The 27211-nt window shown below is 44.5% G+C and overlaps 1 protein-coding gene across 5 annotated transcripts; it reads left to right on the top strand.

Annotated features, from left to right (window-relative positions):
* Positions 1 to 338: 338 nt before the first annotated feature.
* On the top strand, positions 339 to 26736 carry LOC308304214 (uncharacterized protein). Of its 5 annotated transcripts, XR_013963043.1 has the most exons (14): positions 339 to 496; positions 1136 to 1728; positions 3892 to 4086; positions 4862 to 5026; positions 6248 to 6338; positions 7837 to 8039; positions 10200 to 10361; positions 14058 to 14127; positions 16230 to 16450; positions 18740 to 18901; positions 22186 to 22347; positions 24245 to 24335; positions 24659 to 24914; positions 26483 to 26525. XR_013963043.1 is itself a non-coding variant. In XM_080748778.1 (12 exons), exons 2-12 carry the CDS (start codon positions 1242 to 1244, stop codon positions 26533 to 26535), a joined length of 1971 nt encoding a protein of 656 aa, XP_080604904.1. In that variant the 5' UTR covers positions 339 to 496; positions 1136 to 1241; the 3' UTR covers positions 26536 to 26736. The 5 variants fall into 5 exon arrangements, 2 of the variants coding, with proteins under 2 accessions (XP_080604904.1, XP_080604903.1); XR_013963044.1 differs by lacking the exons at positions 14058 to 14127; positions 16230 to 16450; XR_013963045.1 differs by lacking the exons at positions 6248 to 6338; positions 7837 to 8039.
* Positions 26737 to 27211: the final 475 nt, after the last annotated feature.

Below are 27211 nucleotides of genomic sequence, written 5' to 3' on the forward strand. Positions count from 1 at the left end.
AAAAATAATGTGTGTTTTTAATGAATCTATCATGGTTAAAATGAAGTTTGAAGTTACAATGGGTGTGTGTGGGGAGAGGCCCTGGGCCTGGAGGGCCTGGTAACATTTACATCAAATATCTAAATATTCAATCAAGCTAATTAAAAACTGTTCAGGGTGTTCATAAAAGCCTGATCAGATAATAAAATTACCAAAAGTTTTTTTGAAAGTGAAATACCCCTTTAAGTAGAGACAGGAATTCTAGTCGACCAACAACAGGGCAAGAGGTCAAGTAAACAGAGTGCTTAGAAAACAATGAACGTGCTCTAAATAACTAGGATAGCAGGGTAAACGTTCTGCTCAGTAATGATGATGGGAGTGTGACATTGATCTGACACACACTGCATAGAAAGAGGTCTAACTGCAGCTTCTCAGAGCGTAGCCTACACTTTGGGAGAAACTTTTCCTTTTCTACCCACTGTACCCTGGGTGCCGTGCTGTGCATTTCGCTGTCAAGGTAGGCCAGTGATACTTAGGAAGGAACTGAAAGGATAATCTATTTCTGGTCGTTAATGTTTGCCGTGGAAGGCTAGAACTGTGTAATTACTTTTTCATTCGTGTTTTCCACTTATTTTCTCTCTGATTGTCTTTAGAAAGGGCACTTGTTGATAGTGTTGTTGTTAAAGCTAGTCTTGCTGTTCAGGTTAGGTTAGGCTAGGTTATCATATGGTACTACTATGGTGATTTTAATGGTGTAGGGCAGGCTGATAGTTCGTCAGTTTAGTGGTCTGGTGGAAGAAGTATAGGCTACTTAGCAAGGATACAAGAAAAGTGGGCATTAAAGGGTGGGCACCTCGAAAATATTGTATTCATATATTTGGGAAACTGTCTTTTGTGAGCTTGTAGAAGTGCAACCAAACATAAAATGACTTATCTTTTAGTTATACTGGATCTCTTCTCCACTAGTTCCTAACATTTTAATCAAGCTTTTATTTGTTGATGAAATTGTCAATATATCTTAGTCTTAGTTTTTATCTTAGTTTTTATTTTGTTTTCGTCTGAAAAAGTTTAGTCAACAAACATTTTTCGTCATAGTTTCAGTCAACGATATGAACACTGCTCTAAATAATATATATCTTTTTTTAAATGTCAACAGATTAAGTGACCCGCGGACCCTCCGGCAGACGGTTCCAAAGAAGGGGAAAAAAGGCCCCATCCCCCAAAAGGCCTTTTTTGTTCTAGCCTCTGGAACCATTAGGAGCATGGCTGAGCCTGCTGAGCTGCTGATCATCAAGGACCAGTATAAGCAGGCGTTGCACTTCCTGAAGCGAGGCATGGCGGCCGAGGAGGCCGGCAGACGACCCGAGGCCCTGGAGTATTACAGGACGGGGAGGAAGCACCTGGCCCAGGGCCTGGAGGTCCCCACCGGGGGAGCCAGGCACCAGGCAGGAGCACCTTGCTGGGACACTGCCAGACAGCTGCAGCAGAAGATGAGGGAGACCCTCCAGAACCTAATCTGTCAACTCCCCGAGCTGGAGGAGAGTGTCGCCGATCTCACAACGGAGGAGTCGGGGGATCATTTCTATCCCGCTCTGGAAGACAACATTCTGCCTCCTCCTAGCTCTCTGCTCCATCTATACCCTTCCGTATCCGCTCTCCTAAGGACCACAAACCCCCCAGCCCAGAACCTCCTCGTCCCGACGCCAGCACCTCCAGTCAGGCCTGCCTCCCCCAATCCATCCCACCAAGGTTATTATATTTTTTAACATTTCATTTGTTGTTATTTTGATTTAATTTTGAATTACTAATTCTGAATACTGTATACTGTGTATGTGGGACGGCAGTGGCTCAGGAGGTAGACTAGAGTTGCCGCTTGGGAACCGGAAGGTTCCCAGTTCGATCCTGGGCCTTGCATGGTTTCCTCCGCCCTCGTTGTATGAATGTGTGTGTGAATGGGTGAATGTTATGCACAATCTATGTAAAGCGCCTTGGATAAAGACGCTATATAAATGCACCATTTACACGTCTATTTTTTTATTTTTTTTATTTTTTTTAAGGTTTAGTTTTAGCAGCACTACTGTATATAACTTTCCTCTTCTACCCCAGATTTGAACCAGGTTTCCTGTTTAAGTTGGAGCCGGCCTGCTTGCTCTGGGGATAAATTGAATCTTGACCATCAGGTCAGATCCTGTGTCTAGGTCACACATGACCTTTGACATGATCTAAATATAAGAGCAGAGAGACAAAATACAGCCACCCCAATTGTATATGTTATTTTGTTTTAACATGCTCTACCATACAGATTGGACAATATGTAATTTCACTGATTAAAACAAAGTTAGATAGTGAGGCTTTACATGTGTCATTTCTTTGGGGGGTATTTGTCTGGGGCAAGCTAAAAAATAACCGTTTAAGTAAATTTGTAATAATATGAGATGAGATGGAATTCATTTCCCAGTGGATTCCTCGTGACTCGCGTCAGTGCTTCCCAGAATTCCACCTGTCTAGTTTTAGATAGTCGTTTTGTAATTGCACAATTACAGTTTCAGTTAGTTATTCGCCACGCTGCTCCCTTAGCTCTGGTGATGCTAACCTCCTTGACATCTTCATAACAAACAAAAAAAACTCTCTCAGTGGCCGACCCCTCCCTAGAGAACTCACTCTCACCCTCATCCTCGCCACCACACTTAGTTGAAACCCACCTTTTCAGAGTCACATTCATAATTTCTGAGTATTTAGAAAAGTGCTTTTTAAATTAGTATTATTAATATTAATATTAGTGTGTGTGTGTGTGTGTGTGTGTGTGTGTGTGTGTGTGTGTGTGTGTGTGTGTGTGTGTGTGTGTGTTTGTCATAACACGTGATGTGAGCTAGTAGAGCTGTTATTTTCACTACATCTTAATTTTCTCTCTCTATATATATGGGCCCGACCACTTGCCGTAGCACTTACCCTAGCCTTGACGACCGTGCATTCTTATGCAAAGACTGAAATGTAATTTACATGTAGATACCGTTCCATGTTATGTAGACGGATGCCAGGTTCATTTGTTGACCTCATCCTAGATTATTATTTCTATGCATTTTGATGTATTACCTTGTGTTTTTACCTTGCTTACTGTAAGCCACTCTGGTTTAACTCTTTGAGTGCCTATCCCGAACTAGTTCGGGATATTCGGGATCAAAAACAATTTTTTATTAGCTATTTTACTTACTCCGAGCTGCTTGGAGCAACGTGGGTGGTCCCGGCTCGCTAGCCGCTAGCCAGCTAGCCATTCTACTCTGTCCGACGATATATTCCATTGAAAATGGTTTAAAATAAAGTTTAGACCCCCCCAATGTTCACCCAATGTTCATTGTAGGCGGCGCGACGTATTCCAGGGTGCCTATCCCGAACTAGTCCGGGATATTTAATGAAATGAATAAAAATGATAAGAGGCCTTCTGAAGCCTGGCCTGATTTTTCTAGCTACTAGCCGAAAGCTAGCAACGTCCCGGCCGGACGTTATTTGCGAACGAAATCGCCAATCTCCGCCTAATCCAATGAAAGACCGCATCTTTGGAGGCTTATATCTCTGGATTGTGTCTTTAGGGAAGCGGCGCGAGGTTTATTTACGGCGAAATCGCCCAAAAATGATCTTTTAGATGACAAAATGGGAATAGCCATTCTGTTAGCATTATCATCCGGGACATTTCCATGACGTGCATGAACGTGAGCACGTGAGGTCCTGGAAGGTTAGGTCCTGGAAGCTAAAGCGCTCGCCTATGAGAGATACCCTGGCATTCTTTGGCCCCTAGAGGGCGCTGGCACCAAATGAGTTAAGAGTGTATGTTAAATGCCTGAATTGTAGATTGTTTGGGAAGCAGTGAATTAAATGAATGTGGAATGTTGAATCTTGGTGGTGTTGTCTCTACAGGGGCCACCTGGTTGAGTAAAGGCTTTGTGAAGGGAGCAGAGGCCACCGGGAAGGTCATACACAGAGGAGCGTCCAAGCTGCGTGACCATATCACTCCTGAGAACACGCCTACAGAGGTCAGCCCCCGGGTCAACAAGAACCTGCAGGCGGCCAAACAGGCCACTGCGGGCGCTGTTAGGGTCAGCCAATTCCTGGGTAAGTCTGCCCGATTTAAACCCATTTTTTGTATGTTATTGTCTCCACCAGCCGAAGGCATGGGGGAGAGTATGTTTTCCCCTCCGTCCGTCCGTGTGTCCGTCCGTCTGTCCGTCCGTGCGTCCGTCCGTGCGTGCGTCCTCGCAGTTTGTGAGCAGCTAATCTCAGTCGCCGTTGGCCCGGACGCTGCCAAAGTGAGCACACACACTCCGTGGATGGCAATCTAGAACCTCTGCCCCAAATTTCTCAAATGGCCCTCATGGTGGCGCTATAACAGGCCCATTCGTCCTCCGAGTTTGTGTACAGCTAATCTCCGGCGCCCGGTCGATCCCAAAATGAGCACACACACTCCCTGGATGCCAATTCAGAACCTCTGCCCCAAATTTTTCAAATGGCCCTCATGGTGGCGCTATAACAGGGCAATTTGTGTGGCCTGGTGGAGACCTGTGCTCGGAAGAGCACTGCTTCTAGTTATGCATTTGTTGTTGTTAGCTTGTGGCTAAAAACTAACTACACTGGATCAATTGTTCTGAGATTGGGAGGTTGGAGTTCAATTCCTCGGCCGGGTCACACCCAAGACTATAACTTTTTGACCCAATGACCCAATTCTACATATCATTGTGTTAATTAGTTTAGGAAGCGTAGCACTAGTGTGGAGGGACACAAGCTGTTTCACAAATCAGATTATTATCATGGCCTGGCTAAATGTTTTGAGACATTAGATTTTATTTTGCTTTATTCCATGAATGCTAATGAGGCGAGTGTGTCTTTGCAGTGAATTTTGGAGTGTGCACAGTAGCAGGATGTGTCGGAGACAAGCTGGCGCCCCACGTCAAGAAACACGGCGCCAAACTGATCCCAGAGTCCATGAAGAAGAGCAAAGATGGCAGAGCGTCAAACCTGGACGCAGCCATGGTGGTGGCAGCTAGCAGTGTTCAGGGTAATTTACATAATGTTTGTTGGAAATATGGTATCATTAGCGTCATGGTTGTGTGATTCTAAATACTACTCACCACCTATAAGGCACTGAACAATTATGTTCCCCCCTACCTCTTCGACCTCCTCCAACATCATGTCCCCTCCCGCTCCCTCAGGTCTGGTGACGCCAACCTCCTGGAGGTCCCCAGAGACCAAGTACCTTACCTGGGGCGATAGGGCTTTTGCCATAACCCTGTGGAATGCACTACCCAATATTTCTCAGAGAAGCCCCCACCCTCCAAATCTTAAAAACCTCTCTCAAAAGAAACCCACTTCTTCAATATGGCTTTCCCCAGATAACTGCACACCCCCTGTCTCGCCTTTCCACTGTTTTTATTGATTTTATTCCCTTTATAGCCTTGGTACTTGGAAAGGCGCTACATACATTTGAGATATTATTATTATAAAGTATAAAATGGGCTTACCAGAATCTGACTGAAAAGGAATTTAATAAAAACAACAACAATACCAGTTCCAGTATAAATTGGCAAAGAATGACTGAGCTGCCATGATGTCCGCCAAGTGTTTACCCGTGCCCAGGGGAGCGGATGTATTGTAATTGCTGCTCTCTGTTGGTTTGTGATAACTCTGAAAATTGTAAAGCGATTTGTATCACAATTTAAATTGGCTGTGGATGGACAGGCATAAATATTACTCAATGGAGGGCGGCATAGCTCAGGGGTGGAGAAACCATTATTAGAGCACGAAGGGTTCCCAGTTCGAATCCGGGCTCCCCCTGAGTTAATGTCGAAGGGTCCTTGGGCAAGACTCTGAACCCCTAGTTGCTCCCGGTGCCTTGCATGGTTTCCTCCGCCACCGGTGTATGAATTTGTGCGTGAATGGGTGAATGTAATGCACAATCTCTGTAAAGCGCTTTGGATAAAAGCGCTATATAAATGCACCATTTACCAATGAATGTGTATGAGTGAATAAATAAATCACATTATCACTCTTACAGTAGTTCAAGTGGCAGTAGTTCAACTGACAGAGGCAGTGTGGAGTATAAATTAATTTAGACACAAGAAAAAGGGTTTATTCCAAAATTACACTGCAGTATGAAAGGAGCTGCTTGTGTCTGCTTTTAGTTCAGTAAAAGTTTTAATTGCATTGTCATTGAAGGTTCCATGCATTCTATTTTTTTTAAGGTTCAGTAAACATATTTATCTATTTGTGTTCTTTAAAGGTTTTTCTACAATGTGGAGTGGTCTGGAGACTGGAGCTAAGATAGTTGGCAAGAGTGTAACATCAGAGACTGTTAGAACAGTCAAGTACAAGTAAGTTCTGAAAGCCTAATCGCAATTTTGAAACGACTCAATAATTTGTGCAGGACGTCATGTTCGCATTTATCTGCCATGTAGCCTATTTTATTACGGTGCAATAGCTATTTCTCAATAGTCATAATATCTCTAGTCATTGGTGCTCCGTTTTTTCCAATACCATTCATTACACAGTAATCCTTCTAAAAAGATGACCTACATTTTGAACTAACATAGCAATATTAGTATTAAACTCAGAATCGTGCCCTTTTTTACCTACTTTTTGGTTCGTTTGGGGTACTGATGTGATTACCACCTCTTTCTTTCTTTCTTTCTTTCTTTCTTTCTTTCTTTCTTTCAGATTTAGGGGTCTGGAAAATGTATTAGGCATACCACGCAACATATGACTAACTCCAGTCAAGTCTGAAGTTTCTTTTTTCCATCATTATTTACAGTGGCTTCTGAACTTTGGCTTTTGCTTTGACCTTTGTGCAGACACTTTACTTCAGCATCATGTCTTTGTCTTCCATAACATGTCTCATGTCCATGGCAGTGAAATGCCTGCCTGTGTTGGGTGACGGTGCTCTTGCTGTTAATACGGTATTTATTGTAGACTCTTTTCTTTGATTTGTTATGAATAAAAAACGAGATAAATTGAGGCAAAACAAAACATAACTCACGATTCTATCATTCTTTTCACAGATAATATATATTTTTTTTTGGTGGGTGTGTGTGTGTGTGCGCGCAATAAGAGAATTTTAAGCGATCCTTAGGAACCAAATGGACCCTTACAGGTCTGTAACTCTGAGAGTGTACACATGGAACCAAATGGACACAAGGGTTCATTTGGTTCCATGTGTACTCTCAGAGTTATATTAACAATGAGAATTTTACGTTGTAGATTGGTAATGCAATAATGCAATCTTATCAAATTGGGGCCCGTGGCCGAATGCCTTGAAACAATAAGTTGATTTCCTGCTCCTCACTTGTATACAGTGATGTGATGTGCCTTTATGGGGCAGACATTTTGTTGTTCCACAGATAATCTATCCCATAGAGACTACAGATATACATTATTTTAAGCCTGGAACCAGTACAAGTCATCCAGGATCCTGGTGGATCATAACAATGTTTTAATATTTTATTATATTTTTATTCGCGGTTTTCAAATGTCAAAGATCACAAATAGACATCTAGATCAAATGTTTTATGGTCATGATTCAACAGGAGCCTGGATGTCTTGGTTCCAGGCATAATAAACATTCGTATTTTCGGAAATCTCTATGGGGAAAATGAATGGGCTTTCTAGCTGTGGAACCACAAGGACCCCAATTGTAACAAGCCCAAAAGCTTTCTTGAGGTTTTTATCCTTTTAGTTGACCTTGTACCAGTGAACTGTACTGTCATGAAACTGTACATTTTCCTGTGCAAACTTCTAATAATGTCTAAATGCCCGCTACTGCTATTCCCTTCTATACCTTCCTTAACTCCTCCCTGCTATGTGTGACTGGTGAAGGTATGGTGAAGAAGCAGGCAACGCCACAGACAGTGGTCTCGCGTCAGCCGTGAACGTGGGCCTGGTTGCGTACAACATAGACCACCTGAAGACTACAGACAAGAAGACCGCCATGGCTATGGTCAAAGAGCACCACCTAGAGGCCGGAGTCGGACAAGCAGCGGCAGCAGAGGATGGGGAGCAGAGGAGAGGAAAGATGAGATGTAATAGAGCACCAAAATCTGACATGCACTGCCGCTAGAGGCCACTATGCCTGAGTTAGTTTTTACATTGAAAATCCCATAGCGGAATCTTAGATCGCGTCATAAGAACAGTTTTCCCAAAAATAATCAGCCCGTCAATTTTTACTCATATTCAACTGACAGTGAAAAGTACTAAATTTCTCCAAACACAGACGTTATCGAATGTACCTCAATTTCATACACGACATAGAGTCACATACCCCAGGCTGATTTGTTTATTTTTGGAACACAGTTCTTACATGATTCCTGGGTAGTTCCTGGGTAAGTCTGCCCGATTTAAACCCATTTTTTGTATGTTATTATGCATTTGTTGTTGTTAGCTTGTGGCTAAAAACTAACTACACTTGATCAATTGTTCTGAGATTGGGAGGTTGGAGTTCAATTCCTCGGCCGGGTCACACCCAAGACTATAACTTTTTGACCCAATGACCCAATTCTACATATCATTGTTGCGACCGTAGGTCGCAGTTACTTTTACACTCTCATACTATCCAAACCTCCACCAGCCGTCAGTCTGTCCTTCCTTCCTTCCCTCCGTCACGTCACTCGTCACACGTCACACTTTCCCCCTACTCATATCTCCGCCACCGTTGCCCCGATCCATGCCAAAATTTCCACACAAACTCCTTGCCTGCCAAACTAAACCCCCGGAGCTCCAGGGACCCCCAGGTCCCTGGGGGACCCCCAGGTGTAAAAAATGACCAAATGTGCAAAAATGACCACCCCAACGGGGCTGCTCACTGGGAATTCCCGGGGACCACCGACTCCTGGTGCTCCAGAACGGATGCAAAAGTGGTGGCGCCCCCAGTGGAGGACCCCTCCACTGCAGCTCACATAAAATGCCTTAACTCGGGCTAGGAGCGACCGGGAGAGCCGGGGCCGGTACCTATTCGTCCGCCTCAGCGGCGCGGAGACCCCACCCCTCATTTCTCACATGGCCCTCTTCTAGCGCCACCATGAGGCCGATTCTTGCAAAACACATTTTTGGACACTGCTCCTACAAATTTTGCCCTAAAATCACGCAAATCGGTACACAGTATGTGTACACTCATGTCATCAACTTGGATCTGTCCCATATAGCGCCACCTTCAGGCCGATTTTTTAAAACACATTTTTGGACACTGCTCCTACAATCTTTGCCCTAAAATCACGCAAATCGCTACACAGTATGTCTACACTCATCTCATCAACATGGATCTGTCCCATATAGCGCCACCTTAAGGCCGATTTCTTTTTATTTATTTTTTACCTATAATTTTTATCCCACGATTTTGCAACCCATTTTTCACCCAGTGCCAATTGCCTATGTAATCCTGGGCTCTGCTATCCCTCTGCCGCGCCTGGGGAGACAACGGACTGACCTCATGCTTCCTTCAATGCATGAGTAGCAAGTTGTTTGTTTTCACCTGACAGGGGGGATTTCCCTGGGTTGGACGTAGCGCGTGGAAGGAACACGTTATTCCAACCAGTTCCTTTCCCCTCCATCAAGTGCCCCGGCTGGCCAGGGGGAGGTATTATTGAGACCAGGATTACTGCATGTTTTTGTGAGGGTATCAACCCTAGGAGACACGGGGAGAACATGCAAACTCCACACAGAAAGGCCCTATCGCCGACCCCACCTAGGGTGTGGGCGCTGATGACGCAGAGGGAGAAACACGCCCCCAGCACCCACAGCGTCCCCCGGCGGGAATCGAACCCAGGACCTTCTAGCTGTGAGGCGAAGCGCTAAGCACTGCGCCACCGTGCCCCCCAGGCCGATATTTTTAAACACATTTTTGGACACTGCTCCTACAGATTTTGCCCTAAAATCACACAAATCGCACAGTATCTCTACAGTCATGTAATCAAAACGCATCTGTCCCATCTAGCGCCACCATCAGGACGATTTTGGTAAAACAAACTTTTGACCTATTTGTGGAGATAAGCGACCAACGGTCGCTTATCTCCCGATTAGGGAGTCTTACTGGTGTTAATTAGTTTAGGAAGCGTAGCACTAGTGTGGAGGGACACAAGCTGTTTCACAAATCAGATTATTATCATGGCCTGGCTAAATGTTTTGAGACATTAGATTTTATTCTGCTTTATTCCATGAATGCTAATGAGGTGAGTGTGTCTTTGCAGTGAATGGAGTGTGCACAGTAGCAGGATGTGTCGGAGACAAGCTGGCGCCCCACGTCAAGAAACACGGCGCCAAACTGATCCCAGAGTCCATGAAGAAGAGCAAAGATGGCCGAGCGTCAAACCTGGACGCAGCCATGGTGGTGGCAGCTAGCAGTGTTCAGGGTAATTTACAGAATGTTTGTTGGAAATACAGTATGGTTTCATTAGCGTCATGGTTGTGTGATAAAGAATCCACTTCTAAATACTACTCACCACCTATATTCCCCCCTACCTCTTCGACCTCCTCCAACATCATGTCCCCTCCCGCTCCCTCAGGTCTGGTGACGCCAACCTCCTGGAGGTCCCCAGAGACCAAATACCTTACCTGGGGCGATAGGGCTTTTGCCATAACCCTGAGGAATGCACTACCCAATATTTCTCAGAGAAGCCCCCATCCTCCAAATCTTAAAAACCTCTCTCAAAAGAATCCCACATCTTCAATATGGCTTTCCCCAGATAACTGCACACCCCCTGTCTCGCCTTTCCACTGTTTTTATTGATTTTATTCCCTTTATAGCCTTGGTACTTGGAAAGGCGCTACATACATTTGCGACCGTAGGTCGCAGTTACTTGCACTCCTATACTATCCAAACCTCCACCGGCTGTCAGTCCGTCACTCCCTCCGTCAGTCCGTCAGTCCGTCTGTCAGTCACACGTCACACGTCACACTTTTGCCCTGCTCATATCTCCGCAACCGTTGCCCCGATCCATGCCAGATTTTGCACACACACTCCTTGCCTGCCAAACTACAACCTCCAAGGATCCCCGGAGCTCCAGGGACCCCCAGGTCCCTGGGGGACCCCCAGGTGTAAAAAATGACCAAATGTGCAAAAATGACCAAATGACCACCCCAACGGGGCTGCTCATGGGCAATTCCCGGGGACCACCGACTCCTGGTGCTCCAGAACGGATGCAAAAGTGGTGGAGCCCCCAGTGGAGGACCCCCTGCCACTGCAGCGCACATAAAATGCCGTAACTCGGGCTAGGAGCGACCGGGAGAGCCGGGGCCGGTACCTATTCGTCCACCCCCGCCCCTCATTTCTCACATGGCCCTCTTCTAGCGCCACCATGAGGCCGATTCTTACAAAACACATTTTTGGACACTGCTCCTACAATTTTTGCCCTAAAATCACGCAAATCGCACAGTATCTCTACCGTCATGTAATCAAAACGCATCTGTCCCATCTAGCGCCACCATCAGGACGATTTTGGTACAACAAATTGTTGGCCTATTTGTAGAGACTAGAAGCTGGGCCGCCCTTCGGGCGGCCCAGCGTCTAGTCGGCGACCTGGCCAACTCGGGAACGATGTAAATAGAGAATGAATGCCCCGCCCTTTAATGCAAACCCCATTATACCTGTTGTCATAGGACCTGTTTTGACCATCTGTTTGCCTGTGTCCATTTATGCCCATATATGGAGATATCTGTATCTGTCTGTCTGTCGGCGTCCATTTTATGTCCATATATGGAGATCACTGCAGATATAGTTCTGGGTCCATTTTATGCCCATATGCCCATATATGGAGATATCTGTCTATTTGCGTCCATTTTATGCCTGCCCCACCCTTTAATGCAAACCCCAATATACCTGTTGTCATAGGACCCGTTTTGACCATCTGTTAGCCTTTGTCCCCACCCTTTAATGCAAACCCCAATATACCTGTTGTCATAGGACCCGTTTTGACCATCTGTTAGCCTTTGTCCCCACCCTTTAATGCAAACCCCAATATACCTGTTGTCATAGGACCCGTTTTGACCATCTGTTTGCCTTCTGTTAGCCTTTGTCCCCACCCTTTAATGCAAACCCCAATATACCTGTTGTCATGTTGTCATACTGGGTCCATTTTATGCCCATATGCCCATATATGGAGATATCTGTCTATTTGCGTCCATTTTATGCCTGCCCCACCCTTTAATGCAAACCCCAATATACCTGTTGTCATAGGACCCGTTTTGACCATCTGTTAGCCTTTGTCCCCACCCTTTAATGCAAACCCCAATATACCTGTTGTCATAGGACCCGTTTTGACCATCTGTTTGCCTTCTGTTAGCCTTTGTCCCCACCCTTTAATGCAAACCCCAATATACCTGTTGTCATGTTGTCATAGGACCCGTTTTGACCATCTGTTTGCCTTCTGTTAGCCTTTGTCCCCACCCTTTAATGCAAACCCCAATATATGGAGATCTCTGCACACACAGTACCGGTTGCGGAAAACTCTGATGTCAGACATCAGCTCCGCATTCGGGGATTCATTTTATGCCCATATCTGGAGAACGCGCGTGCCGGTGGGAAGAACGGTTCTCGAGATTCACATACATACATACACATTCACAGAGATTTTTTGTTGACTCCTGGCGTACGTGATGTCAGAGCCTTTTATGAAGTGACGTCACAATGAGTCAGCGATTGTGCCGATTTCCTCAGGAACAACAATGCCCATATGCCCATATATGGAGATATCTGTCTATTTGCGTCCATTTTATGCCTGCCCCACCCTTTAATGCAAACCCCAATATACCTGTTGTCATAGGACCCGTTTTGACCATCTGTTAGCCTTTGTCCCCACCCTTTAATGCAAACCCCAATATACCTGTTGTCATAGGACCCGTTTTGACCATCTGTTTGCCTTCTGTTAGCCTTTGTCCCCACCCTTTAATGCAAACCCCAATATACCTGTTGTCATGTTGTCATAGGACCCGTTTTGACCATCTGTTTGCCTTCTGTTAGCCTTTGTCCCCACCCTTTAATGCAAACCCCAATATATGGAGATCTCTGCACACACAGTACCGGTTGCGGAAAACTCTGATGTCAGACATCAGCTCCGCATTCGGGGATTCATTTTATGCCCATATCTGGAGAACGCGCGTGCCGGTGGGAAGAACGGTTCTCGAGATTCACATACATACATACACATTCACAGAGATTTTTTGTTGACTCCTGGCGTACGTGATGTCAGAGCCTTTTATGAAGTGACGTCACAATGAGTCAGCGATTGTGCCGATTTCCTCAGGAACAACAATCAGCTCCGCGTAAGGAGATTCCGAACGTTTCGCGCCGCTTCGGGAAAACCGCATGCCGAGTCGGGCCGAGGCCCGGCACTGCACTCCGCGCCGCAGCGGGGAACGCGCGTGCCGAATCTGAAGCCGGTGGGACGAACGGTTCTCGAGATACGCGGATTACAAACAAACAGACAGAGATTTGTCGCATTTATAGATAGATAAGCGACCAACGGTCGCTTATCTCCCGATTAGGGAGTCTTACTTGTTATTATAAAGTATAAAATGGGCTTACCAGAATCTGACTGAAAAGGAATTTAATAAAAACAACAACAATACCAGTTCCAGTATATATTGGCAAAGAATGACTGAGCTGCCATGATGTCCGCCAAGTGTTTACCCGTGCCCAGGGGAGCGGGTGTATTGTAATTGCTGCTCTCTGTTGGTCTGACTGTTACAGTGATAACTCTAAAAATTGTAAAGCGATTTGTATCACAATTTAAATTGGCTATGGATGGATGGGCATAAATATTACTCAATGAATGTGTATGAGTGAATACATAAATCACATTATTACTCTTACAGTAGTTCAAGTGGCAGTAGTTCAACTGACAGAGGCAGTGTGGAGTATAAATTAATTTAGACACAAGAAAAAGGCTTTATTCCAAAATTACACTGTAGTATGAAAGGAGCTGCTTGTGTCTGCTTTTAGTTCAGTAAACGTTTTAATTGCATTGTCATTGAAGGTTCCATGCATTCTATTTTTTTAAGGTTTAGTAAACATACAATTTATACTGTATATTTATTTGTGTTCTGTAAAGGTTTTTCGACTGGAGCTAAGACAGTTGGCAAGAGTGTAACATCAGAGACTGTTAGAACAGTCAAGTACAAGTAAGTTCTGAAAGCCTAATCGCAATTTTGAAACGACTCAATCATTTGTGCAGGACGTCATGTTCGCATTTATCTGCCATCTAGCCTATTTTATTACGGTGCAATAGCTATTTCTCAATAGTCTTAATATCTCTGGTCATTGCTGCTTCGTTTTTTCCAATACCATTCATTACACAGTAATCCTTCTAAAAAGATGACCTACATTTTGAACTAACATAGCAATATTAGTATTAAACTCAGAATCTTGCCCTTTTTTTTACCTACTTCTTGGTTCGTTTGGGGTACTGATGTGATTACCACCTCTTTCTTTCTTTCTTTCTTTCTTTCTTTCTTTCTTTCAGATTTAGGGGTCTGGAAAATGTATTAGGCATCTTTATTATACATTCCTTCAAAAGCCGCATCCCACTTCCAAGCCCATTCACGCCCACTTCACATCGACTTCAACTCATAGGTAGCTGCTAGAACGTAAGGAATACCGCCCATAACGCTATCATTCGCCCCCCGTCGCCATGGTGACCGCTCTCCATTGGCTCATTCCCAGCTATGGGACCGGCAGATCCTATTTCAACCGAGGGGGGCGTAGCCACACACACACACACACACACACACTCACTCACTCACTCACTCACTCTCTCTCTCTCATTATGGTTCAACTCCCTTTCTCTCTCCCCCTCTAAGCTGCAAGCAATGGCCATCAAAGTATCAAGTTACAGAGATGGGGGGAGGATGGGGGGGTGGAGAGTAGAGAGGGTAGAGAGAGAGAGCGGAGCTGAGCGGACAGTGTATCGAATTACAACAGAGGGAGGTGTGTCGTGTTTTCCACCGAACGTGAAGCGAGTTACACAACATTTGGTTACCCGTCGAATTATGTTCCACCTCTGCCTGGATCCTGCTATGGAGTATGCTTTCGTGAACAACGTGGCGAGGGGGGCTAGACAGGAGCGCCGCTTGCGGCGCGACTTTCTAGTACCACACAAAATATGACTAACTCCAGTCAAGTCTGAAGTTTCTGTTTTCCATCATTATTGACTCATGTGGTTCATTTACAGTGGCTTCTGAACTTTGGCTTTTGCTTTGACCTTTGTGCAGACACTTTACTTCAGCATCATGTCTTTGTCTTCCATAACATGTCTCATGTCCATGGCAGTGAAATGCCTGCCTGTGTTGGGTGACTGTGCTCTTGCTGTTAATACGGTTTATTGTAGACTCTTTTCTTTGATTTGTTATGAATAAAAAACGAGATAAATTGATGCAAAACAAAACATAACTCACGATTCCATCATTCTTTTCACGGATAATAATGTTGTTTGGTGGGTGTGTGAAATAAGAGAATTCTACAATTATGTTGTAAGCGATCCTTAGGAACCAAATGGACCCTTACAGGTCTGTAACTCTGAGAGTGTACACATGGAACCAAATGGACACAAGGGTTCATTTGGTTCCATGTGTACTCTCAGAGTTATATTAACAATGAGAATTTTACATTGTAGATTGGTAATGCAATAATGCAATCTTATCAAATTGGGGCCCGTGGCCGAATGCCTTGAAACAATAAGTTGATTTCCTGCTCCTCACTTTGTATACAGTGATGTAATGTGCCTTTATGGGGCAGACATTTTGTTGTTCCACAGATAATCTATCCCATAGAGACTACAGATATACATTATTTTAAGTCTGGAACCAGTACAAGTCATCCAGGATCCTGGTGGATCATAACAATGTTTTAATATTTAATTATATTTTTATTTGCGGTTTTCAAATATCAAAGATCACAAATAGACATCTAGATCAAATGTTTTATGGTCATGATTCAACAGGAGCCTGGATGTCTTGGTTCCAGGCATAATAAACATTTGTATTTTCGGAAATCTCTATGGGGAAAATGAATGGGCTTTCTAGCTGTGGAACCACAAGGACCCCAATTGTAACAAGAAAGCTTTCTTGAGGTTTTTATCCTTTTAGTTGACCTTGTACCAGTGAACTGTACTGTCATGAAACTGTACATTTTCCTGTGCAAACTTCTAATAAAGTCTAAATGCCCGCTACTGCTATGCCCTTCTATACCTTCCTTAACTCCTCCCTGCTATGTGTGACTGGTGAAGGTATGGTGAAGAAGCAGGCAACGCCACAGACAGTGGTCTCGCGTCAGCCGTGAACGTGGGCCTGGTTGCGTACAACATAGACCACCTGCGCCTTAAAGCCATTCTGAAGACTACAGGCAAGAAGACCGCCAAGGCTATGGTCAAAGAGCACCACCTAGAGGCCGGAGTCGGACAAGCAGCGGCAGCAGAGGATGGGGAGCAGAGGAGAGGAAAGATGAGATGTAAAAATCTGACATGCACTGCCGCTAGAGGCCACTATCCCAGAGTTAGTTTTTACATTGAAATTCCCATAGCGGAATCTTAGATCGCGTCATAAGAACAGTTTTCCCAAAAATAATCAGCCCGTCAATTTTTACTCATATTCAACTGACAGTGAAAAGTACTACATTTCTCCAAACACAGACGTTATCGAATGTACCTCAATTTCATACACGACATAGAGTCACATACCCCAGGCTGATTTGTTTATTTTTGGAACACAGTTCTTACATGATTCCTGGGTAGTTCCTGGGTAAGTATGCCCGATTTAAACCCATTTTTTGTATGTTATTATGCATTTGTTGTTGTTAGCTTGTGGCTAAAAACTAACTACACTGGATCAATTGTTCTGAGATTGGGAGGTTGGAGTTCAATTCCTCGGCCGGGTCACACCCAAGACTATAACTTTTTGACCCAATGACCCAATTCTACATATCATTGTTGCGACCGTAGGTCGCAGTTACTTTTACACTCTCATACTATCCAAACCTCCACCAGCCGTCAGTCTGTCCGTCAGTCAGTCTGTCCTTCCTTCCTTCCGTCACGTCACTCGTCACACGTCACACGTCACACTTTCCCCCTACTCATATCTCCGCCACCGTTGCCCCGATCCATGCCAAAATTTCCACACAAACTCCTTGCCTGCCAAACTACAACCTCCAAGGACCCCCGGAGCTCCAGGGATCCCCAGGTCCCTGGGGGACCCCCAGGTGTAAAAAATTACCAAATGTGCAAAAATGACCACCCCAATGGGGCTGCTCACAGGGAATTCCCGGGGACCACCGACTCCTGGTGCTCCAGAACGGATGAAAAGTGATGGCGCCCCCAGTGGAGGACCCCCTCCACTGCAGCTCACATAAAATGCCTTAACTCGGGCTAGGAGCGACCGGGAGAGCCGGGGCCGGTACCTATTTGTCCGCCTCGGCGGCGCGTAGACCCCACCCCTCATTTCTCACATGGCCCTCTTCTAGCGCCACCATGAGGCCGATTCTTGCAAAACACATTTTTGGACACTGCTCCTACAATTTTTGCCCTAAAATCACGCAAATCGGTACACAGTATGTCTACACTCATGTCATCAACTTGGATCTGTCCCATATAGCGCCACCTTCAGGCCATTTTTTTTAAACACATTTTTGGACACTGCTCCTACAATCTTTGCCCTAAAATCACGCAAATCGCTACACAGTATGTCTACACTCATCTCATCAACATGGATCTGTCCCATATAGCGTCACCTTCAGGCCGATTTTTTAAAACACATTTTTGGACACTGCTCCTACAGATTTTGCCCTAAAATCACGCAAATCGCTACACAGTATGTCTACACTCATTTCATCAACATGGACCTGTCCCATATAGCGCCACCATCAGGCCAATTTTTTCCAACACATTTTTGGACACTGCTCCTACAGATTTTGCCCTAAAATCACGCAAATCGGTACACAGTAAGTCTACACTCATCTCATCAACATGGATCTGTCCCATTTAGCGCCACCTTCAGGCCATTTTTTTAAAACACATTTTTGGACACTGCTCCTACAATCTTTGCCCTAAAATCACGCAAATCGCTACACAGTATGTCTACACTCATCTCATCAACATGGATCTGTCCCATATAGCGTCACCTTCAGGCCGATTTTTCAAAACACATTTTTGGACACTGCTCCTACAGATTTTGCCCTAAAATCACGCAAATCGCTACACAGTATGTCTACACTCATTTCATCAACATGGACCTGTCCCATATAGCGCCACCATCAGGCCAATTTTTTCCAACACATTTTTGGACACTGCTCCTACAGATTTTGCCCTAAAATCACGCAAATCGGTACACAGTAAGTCTACACTCATCTCATCAACATGGATCTGTCCCATTTAGCGCCACCTTCAGGCCGATTTTTTTAAACACATTTTTGGACACTGCTCCTACAGATTTTGCCCTAAAATCACACAAATCGCACAGTATCTCTACAGTCATGTAATCAAAACGCATCTGTCCCATCTAGCGCCACCATCAGGACGATTTTGGTAAAACAAACTTTTGGCCTATTTGTGGAGATAAGCGACCAACGGTCGCTTATCTCCCGATTAGGGAGTCTTACTGGTTTAGGAAGCGTAGCACTAGTGTGGAGGGACACAAGCTGTTTCACAAATCAGATTAATATCATGGCCTGGCTAAATGTTTTGAGACATTAGATTTTATTTTGCTTTATTCCATGAATGCTAATGAAGTGAGTGTGTCTTTGCAGTGAATGGAGTGTGCACAGTAGCAGGATGTGTCGGAGACAAGCTGGCGCCCCACGTCAAGAAACACGGCGCCAAACTGATCCCAGAGTCCATGAAGAAGAGCAAAGATGGCCGAGCGTCAAACCTGGACGCAGCCATGGTGGTGGCAGCTAGCAGTGTTCAGGGTAATTTACAGAATGTTTGTTGGAAATATGGTTTCATTAGCGTCATGGTTGTGTGATAAAGAATCCACTTCTAAATACTACTCACCACCTATAAGGCACTGAAAAATTATGTTCCCCCCTACCTCTTCGACCTCCTCCAACATCATGTCCCCTCCCGCTCCCTCAGGTCTGGTGATGCCAACTTCCTGGAGGTCCCCAGAGACCAAATATCTTACCTGGGGCGATAGGGCTTTTGCCATAACCCTGAGGAATGCACTACCCAATATTTCTCAGAGAAGCCCCCATCCTCCAAATCTTAAAAACCTCTCTCAAAAGAAACCCACTTCTTCAATATGACTTTCCCCAGATAACTGCACACCCCCTGTCTCGCCTTTCCACTGTTTTTATTGATTGCGACCGTCAGGGAGCAGTTTACTATGAAAACCTCCACCGGCCGTCCGTCGGTCGGTCACACGTCACACGTCACACCTTTGCCCTGCTCATATCTCCGCATCAGTATATAGGGCTTGTTTGTTTATTGTATGACATCACGCCACATCATCAGCTGTGGACTCTGTGATGTCATCGTATCGCATCAGTATATAGGGCTTGTTTGTTTATTGTATGACATCACGCCACATCATCAGCTGTGGACTCTGTGATGTCATCGTATCTCCATATATGGCCATCTCCGTATATGGAGATATAAGTCGTCCATGCCCAAGTATGGGCTGGTGAGGTCAGACTTTGTGTGATGCGTAGGTTATCTCCATATATGGAGATTCAACATTCCAGGCAATGCTCTCTTCCCTGGTGAGAATTGCCCCTTTATATAGGGCTTGTTTGTGTATTTTATGACATCACGCCACATCATCAGCTGTGGACTCTGTGATGTCATCGTATCTCCATATATGGCCATCTCCGTATATGGAGATATAAGTCGTCCATGCCCAAGTATGGGCTGGTGAGGTCAGACTTTGTGTGATGCGTAGGTTATCACCATATATGGAGATTCAACATTCCAGGTGTAACTATGGCTACCCGTATGACGTGAGAGGTGGAGGTTGTGATATTTGTGGAGATAAGCGACCAACGGTGGCTTATCTCCCGATTAGGGAGTCTTACTGGTTTTATTCCCTTTATAGCCCTGTCAGTCCGTCCCTCCCTCCGTCAGTCCGTCTGTCAGTCACACGTCAAACGTCACACTTTCCCCCTACTCATATCTCCACCACCGTTGCCCCGATCCATGCCAAAATTTCCACACAAACTCCTTGCCTGCCAAACTACAACCTCCAAGGACCCCCGGAGCTCCAGGGACCCCCAGGTACCTGGGGGACCCCCAGGTGTAAAAAATGACCAAATGTGCAAAAATTACCACCCCAACGGGGCTGCTCATGGGGAATTCCCGGGGACCACCGACTCCTGGTGCTCCAGAACGGATGCAAAAGTGGTGGCGCCCCCAGTGGAGGACCCCCTGCCACTGCAGCGCACATAAAATGCCGTAACTCGGGCTAGGAGCGACCGGGAGAGCCGGTACCTATTCGTCCACCCCCGCCCCTCATTTCTCACATGGCCCTCATCTAGCGCCACCATGAGGCCGATTCTTGCAAAACACATTTTCTGACACTGCTCCTACAATTTTTGCCCTAAAATCACTCAAATCAGTACACAGCATGTCTACACTCATGTCATCAACTTGGATCTGTCCCAAATAGCGTCACCTTCAGGCCGTTTTTTTAAAACACATTTTTGGACACTGCTCCTACAATTTTTGCCCTAAAATCACGCAAATCGCTACACAGTATGTCTACGCTCATCTCATCAACATGGGTCTGTCCCATATAGCGCCACCATCAGCCCGATTTTTTTAAACACATTTTTGGACACTGCTCCTACAGATTTTGCCCTAAAATCACATAAATCGCACAGTATCTCTACAGTCATGTAAGCAAAACGCATCTGTCCCATCTAGCGCCACCATCAGGACGATTTTGGTAAAACAAACTTTTGACCTATTTGTGGAGATAAGCGACCAACGGTCGCTTATCTCCCGATTAGGGAGTCTTACTGGTGTTAATTAGTTGCGACCGTAGGTCGCAGTTACTTTTACACTCTCATAATATCCAAACCTCCACCAGCCGTCAGTCTGTCCGTCAGTCAGTCTGTCCTTCCTTCCTTCCGTCACGTCACTCGTCACACTTTCCCCCTACTCATATCTCCACCACAGACTCCTGGTGCTCCAGAACGGATGTAAAAGTGGTGGCGCCCCCAGTGGAGGACCCCCTCCACTGCAGCTCACATAAAATGCCTTAACTCGGGCTAGGAGCGACCGGGAGAGCCGGGGCCGGTACCTATTTGTCCGCCTCGGCGGCACGGAGACCCCACCCCTCATTTCTCACATGGCCCTCTTCTAGCGCCACCATAAGGCAGATTCTCGCAAAACACATCTTTGGACACTGCTCCTACAATTTTTGCCCTAAAACCACGCAAATTGGTACAGAGTATGTCTACACTCATGTCATCAACTTGGATCTGTCCCATATAGTGCCACCTTCAGGCCAATTTTTTAAAACACATTTTTGGACACTGCTCCTACAATCTTTGCCCTAAAATCACGCAAATCGCTACACAGTATGTCTACACTCATCTCATCAACATGGATCTGTCCCATATAGCGTCACCTTCAGGCCGATTTTTTTAAAACACATTTTTGGACACTGCTCCTACAGATTTTGCCCTAAAATCACGCAAATCGCTACACAGTATGTCTACACTCATGTCATCAACATGGACCTGTCCCATATAGCGCCACCATCAGGCCAATTTTTTCCAACACATTTTTGGACACTGCTCCTACAGATTTTGCCCTAAAATCACGCAAATCGGTACACAGTAAGTCTACACTCATCTCATCAACATGGATCTGTCCCATTTAGCGCCACCTTCAGGCCGATTTTTTAAACACATTTTTGGACACTGCTCGTACAGATTTTGCCCTAAAATCACACAAATCGCACAGTATCTCTACAGTCATGTAATCAAAATGCATCTGTCCCATCTAGCGCCACCATCAGGACGATTTTGGTAAAACAAACTTTTGGCCTATTTGTGGAGATAAGCGACCAACGGTCGCTTATCTCCCGATTAGGGAGTCTTACTGGCTTAGGAAGCGTAGCACTAGTGTGGAGGGACACAAGCTGTTTCACAAATCAGATTATTATCATGGCCTGGTTAAATGTTTTGAGACATTAGATTTTATTTTGCTTTATTCCATGAATGCTAATGAGGTGAGTGTGTCTTTGCAGTGAATGGAGTGTGCACAGTAGCAGGATGTGTCGGAGACAAGCTGGCGCCCCACGTCAAGAAACACGGCGCCAAACTGATCCCAGAGTCCATGAAGAAGAGCAAAGATGGCCGAGCGTCAAACCTGGACGCAGCCATGGTGGTGGCAGCTAGCAGTGTTCAGGGTAATTTACAGAATGTTTGTTGGAAATATGGTTTCATTAGCGTCATGGTTGTGTGATAAAGAATCCACTTCTAAATACTACTCACCACCTATAAGGCACTGAACAATTATGTTCCCCCCTACCTCTTCGACCTCCTCCAACATCATGTCCCCTCCCGCTCCCTCAGGTCTGGTGACGCCAACCTCCTGGAGGTCCCCAGAGACCAAATACCTTACCTGGGGCGATAGGGCTTTTGCCATAACCCTGAGGAATGCACTACCCAATATTTCTCAGAGAAGCCCCCATCCTCCAAATCTTAAAAACCTCTCTCAAAAGAAACCCACTTCTTCAATATGGCTTTCCCCAGATAACTGCACACCCCCTGTCTCGCCTTTCCACTGTTTTTATTGATTTTATTCCCTTTAGCTTGGTACTTGGAAAGGCGCTACATACATTTGAGATATTATTGCGACCGTAGGTCGCAGTTACTTGCACTCCTATACTATCCAAACCTCCACCGGCTGTCAGTCCGTCCCTCCCTCCGCCAGTCCGTCAGTCCGTCTGTCAAAAGTGGTGGCGCCCCCAGTGGAGGACCCCCTGCCACTGCAGCGCACATAAAATGTCGTAACTCGGGCTAGGAGCGACCGGGAGAGCCGGGGCCGGTACCTATTCGTCCACCCCCGCCCCTCATTTCTCACATGGCCCTCTTCTAGCGCCACCATGAGGCCGATTCTTGCAAAACACATTTTTTGACACTGCTCCTACAATTTTTGCCCTAAAATCACTCAAATCGGTACACAGTATGTCTGAGTGTAATCAACTTGGATCTGTCCCATATAGCGCCACCTTCAGGCCGATTTTTTAAAACACATTTTTGGACACTGCTCCTACATTTTTTGCCCTAAAATCATGCAAATCGCTACACAGTATGTCTACACTCATCTCATCAACATGGATCTGTCCCATATAGCACCACCTTCAGGCCGATTTTTTTAAACACATTTTTGGACACTGCTCCTACAGATTTTGCCCTAAAATCACACAAATAGGTACACAGTATGTCTACACTCATGTCATCAACATGGACCTGTCCCATATAGCGCCACCATCAGGCCGATTTTTTCAAATACATTTTTGGACACTGCTCCTACAGATTTTGCCCTAAAATCACGCAAATCATCAGGACGATTTTGGTACAACAAATTTTTGGACTATTTGTAGAGATAAGCGACCAACGGTCGCTTATCTCCCGATTAGGGAGTCTTACTGGTTATTATAAAGTATAAAATGGGCTTACCAGAATCTGACTGGAAAGGAATTTAATAAAAACAACAATAATACCAGTTCCAGTATATATTGGCAAAGAATGACTGAGCTGCCATGATGTCCGCCAAGTGTTTACCCGTGCCCAGGGGAGCGGATGTATTGTAATTGCTGCTCTCTGTTGGTCTGACTGTTACAGTGATAACTGTGAAAATTGTAAAGTGATTTGTATCACAATTTAAATTGGCTATGGATGGATGGGCATAAATATTACTCAATGAATGTGTATGAGTGAATAAATAAATCACATTATCACTCTTACAGTAGTTCAAGTGGCAGTAGTTCAACTGACAGAGGCAGTGTGGAGTATAAATTAATTTAGACACAAGAAAAAGGCTTTATCACTCTTACAGTAGTTCAAGTGGCAGTAGTTCAACTGACAGAGGCAGTGTGGAGTATAAATTAATTTAGACACAAGAAAAAGGCTTTATTCCAAAATTACACTGTAGTATGAAAGGAGCTGCTTGTGTCTGCTTTTAGTTCAGTAAACGTTTTAATTGCATTGTCATTGAAGGTTCCATGCATTCTATTTTTTTAAGGTTTAGTAAACATACAATGTATACTGTATATGTATATTTATTTGTGTTCTTTAAAGGTTTTTCTACAATGTGGAGTGGTCTGGAGACTGGAGCTAAGACATTTGGCAAGAGTGTAACATCAGAGACTGTTAGAACAGTCAAGTATAAGTAAGTTCTGAAAGACTAATCGCAATTTTGAAACGACTCAATCATTTGTGCAGGACGTCATGTTCACATTTATCTGCCATGTAGCCTATTTTATTACGGTGCAATAGCTATTTTCAATAGTCATAATATCTCTAGTCATTGGTGCTCCGTTTTTTCCAATACCATTCATTACACAGTAATCCTTCTAAAAAGATGACCTACATTTTGAACTAACATAGCAATATTAGTATTAAACTCAGAATCGTGCCCTTTTTTTACCTACTTCTTGGTTCGTTTGGGGTACTGATGTGATTACCACCTCTTTCTTTCTTTCTTTCTTTCAGATTTAGGAGTCTGGAAAATGTATTAGGCATACCACGCAACATATGACTAACTCCAGTCAAGTCTGAAGTTTCTGTTTTCCATCATTATTGACTCATGTGGTTCATTTACAGTGGCTTCTGAACTTTGGCTTTTGCTTTGACCTTTGTGCAGACACTTTACTTCAGCATCATGTCTTTGTCTTCCATAACATGTCTCATGTCCATGGCAGTGAAATGCCTGCCTGTGTTGGGTGACGGTGCTCTTGCTGTTAATACGGTATTTATTGTAGACTCTTTTCTTTGATTTGTTATGAATAAAAAACGAGATAAATTGAGGCAAAACAAAACATAACTCACGATTCCATCATTCTTTTCACAGATAATAATGTTGTTTGGTGGGTGTGTGCAATAAGAGAATTTTACAATTATGTTGTAAGCGATCCTTAGAAACCAAATGGACCCTTACAGGTCTGTAACTCTGAGAATGTACACATGGAACCAAATGGACACAAGGGTTCATTTGGTTCCATGTGTACTCTCAGAGTTATATTAACAATGAGAATTTTACGTTGTAGATTGGTAATGCAATAATGCAATCTTATCAAATTGGGGCCCGTGGCCGAATGCCTTTAAACAATAAGTTGATTTCCTGCTCCTCACTTGTATACAGTGATGTAATGTGCCTTTATGGGGCAGACATGTTGTTGTTCCACAGATAATCTATCCCATAGAGACTACAGATATACATTATTTTAAAGGACAACTCCGCCCTAAATCACTTCTAGGCTCATTTTCCTACTTATATTGATCCCAAAAGACTGTCCATGGGGTCTATTAGGCAGAAATGCCCCTGTTGTCCAGTTTCCCCAGCAGAACCCAGCAGCTCTCATAGCATAGAGTGGAGCCTATAAGCCTATCGCTTTTACACTATTTGTTGAGATCAAAAAAGTTTTTATTTTTCATGAATGTGGTACTAGTTGTCATTACAAACACATCCATGTCATCGTTGTCCCACACAAGCCATCACACTCTGTTAAACAGATGTTATGCTTTTATGTGTTCTGCCAAGTCCCGGAAAAGATGCCCTGTGATTGGCCAGTACAGTCACTTTGATTGTTTACCCCAAAACATGATTTATGAGATTGTGATGGCTTGTGTGGGACAATGATGGCATGGATGTGTTTGTAATGACAACTAGTAAAACATTCATGAAAAAGAAAATCACTTTTGACCACAACAAATAGTGTAAAAGTGATAGGCTTATAGGCTCCACTCTATGCTATGAGAGCTGCTGGGTTCTGCCGGGGAAACTGGACAACAGGGACATTTCTGCCTAATAGACCCCATGGACAGTCTTTTGGGATCAATATAAGTAGGAAAATGAGCCTAGAAGTGATTTAGGGCAGAGTTGTCCTTTAAGTCTGGAACCAGTACAAGTCATCCAGGCTCCTGGTGGATCATAACGTTTTAATATTTAATGATATTATTATTTGCGGTTTTCAAATATCACAAATATATAGATCAAATGTTTTATGGTCATGATTCACCAGGAGCCTGGATGTCTTGGTTCCAGGCATAATAAACATTCGTATTTTCGGAAATCTCTATGGGGAAAATGAATGGGCTTTCTAGCTGTGGAACCACAAGGACCCCAATTGTAACAAGCCCAAAAGCTTTCTTGAGGTTTTTATCCTTTTAGTTGACCTTGTACCAGTGAACTGTACTGTCATGAAACTGTACCTTTTCCTGTGCAAACTTCTAATAAAGTCTTCAGTGAAATGTCCGTTACTGCTATGCCCTTCTATACCTTCCTTAACTCCTCCCTGCTATGTGTGACTGGTGAAGGTATGGTGAAGAAGCAGGCAACGCCACAGACAGTGGTCTCGCGTCAGCCGTGAACGTTGGCCTGGCGGCGTACAACATTGACCACCTGGGCCTTAAAGCAATTCTGAAGACTACAGGCAAGAAGACCGCCAAGGCTATGGTCAAAGAGCACCACCTAGGCTAGAGGCCGGAGTCGGACAAGCAGCGGCTGCAGAGGATGGGGAGCAGGAGGAGGAGAGGAAAGATGAGATGAAATAGACAGATGTAATAGAGCACCAAAATCACTGCCGCGACCACTATCCCTGAGTTAGTTTTTACATTGAAAATCCCATAGCGGAATCTTAGATTGCGTCATCAGAACAGTTTTCCCAAAAATAATCAGCCCGACAATTTTTACTCATATTCAACTGACAGTGAAAAGTACTAATTTCTCCAAACACAGACGTTATCGAATGCACCTCAATTTCATTCACGACACAGAGTCACATACCTGACAAAATAGCCAGGCTGATTTTGTTTATTTTTGGAACACAGTTCTTGATTGCGATCTAAGATTTCCCTATGGGACTTTCAATAGAAAGAAATACTTCCGTAGCGGGAGTGACTTCAGGACTTTGGTACTCTATTGATTTGTTGCTTTTTGTTGGAAGGGCTTTCCAATTCATTTGAAAAGCTTAGTTCTAAATCTAGGCTATGTCATGCTTATCATGAAAACTTACAGTATCTACCTCCTTTTAAAATGCACCTTAG

The sequence above is a fragment of the Nannobrachium achirus genome (assembly GCF_963921795.1).
Source record: "Nannobrachium achirus genome assembly, chromosome: 19".
In the NCBI taxonomy this organism is placed as follows: Eukaryota; Metazoa; Chordata; class Actinopteri; order Myctophiformes; family Myctophidae; genus Nannobrachium; species Nannobrachium achirus.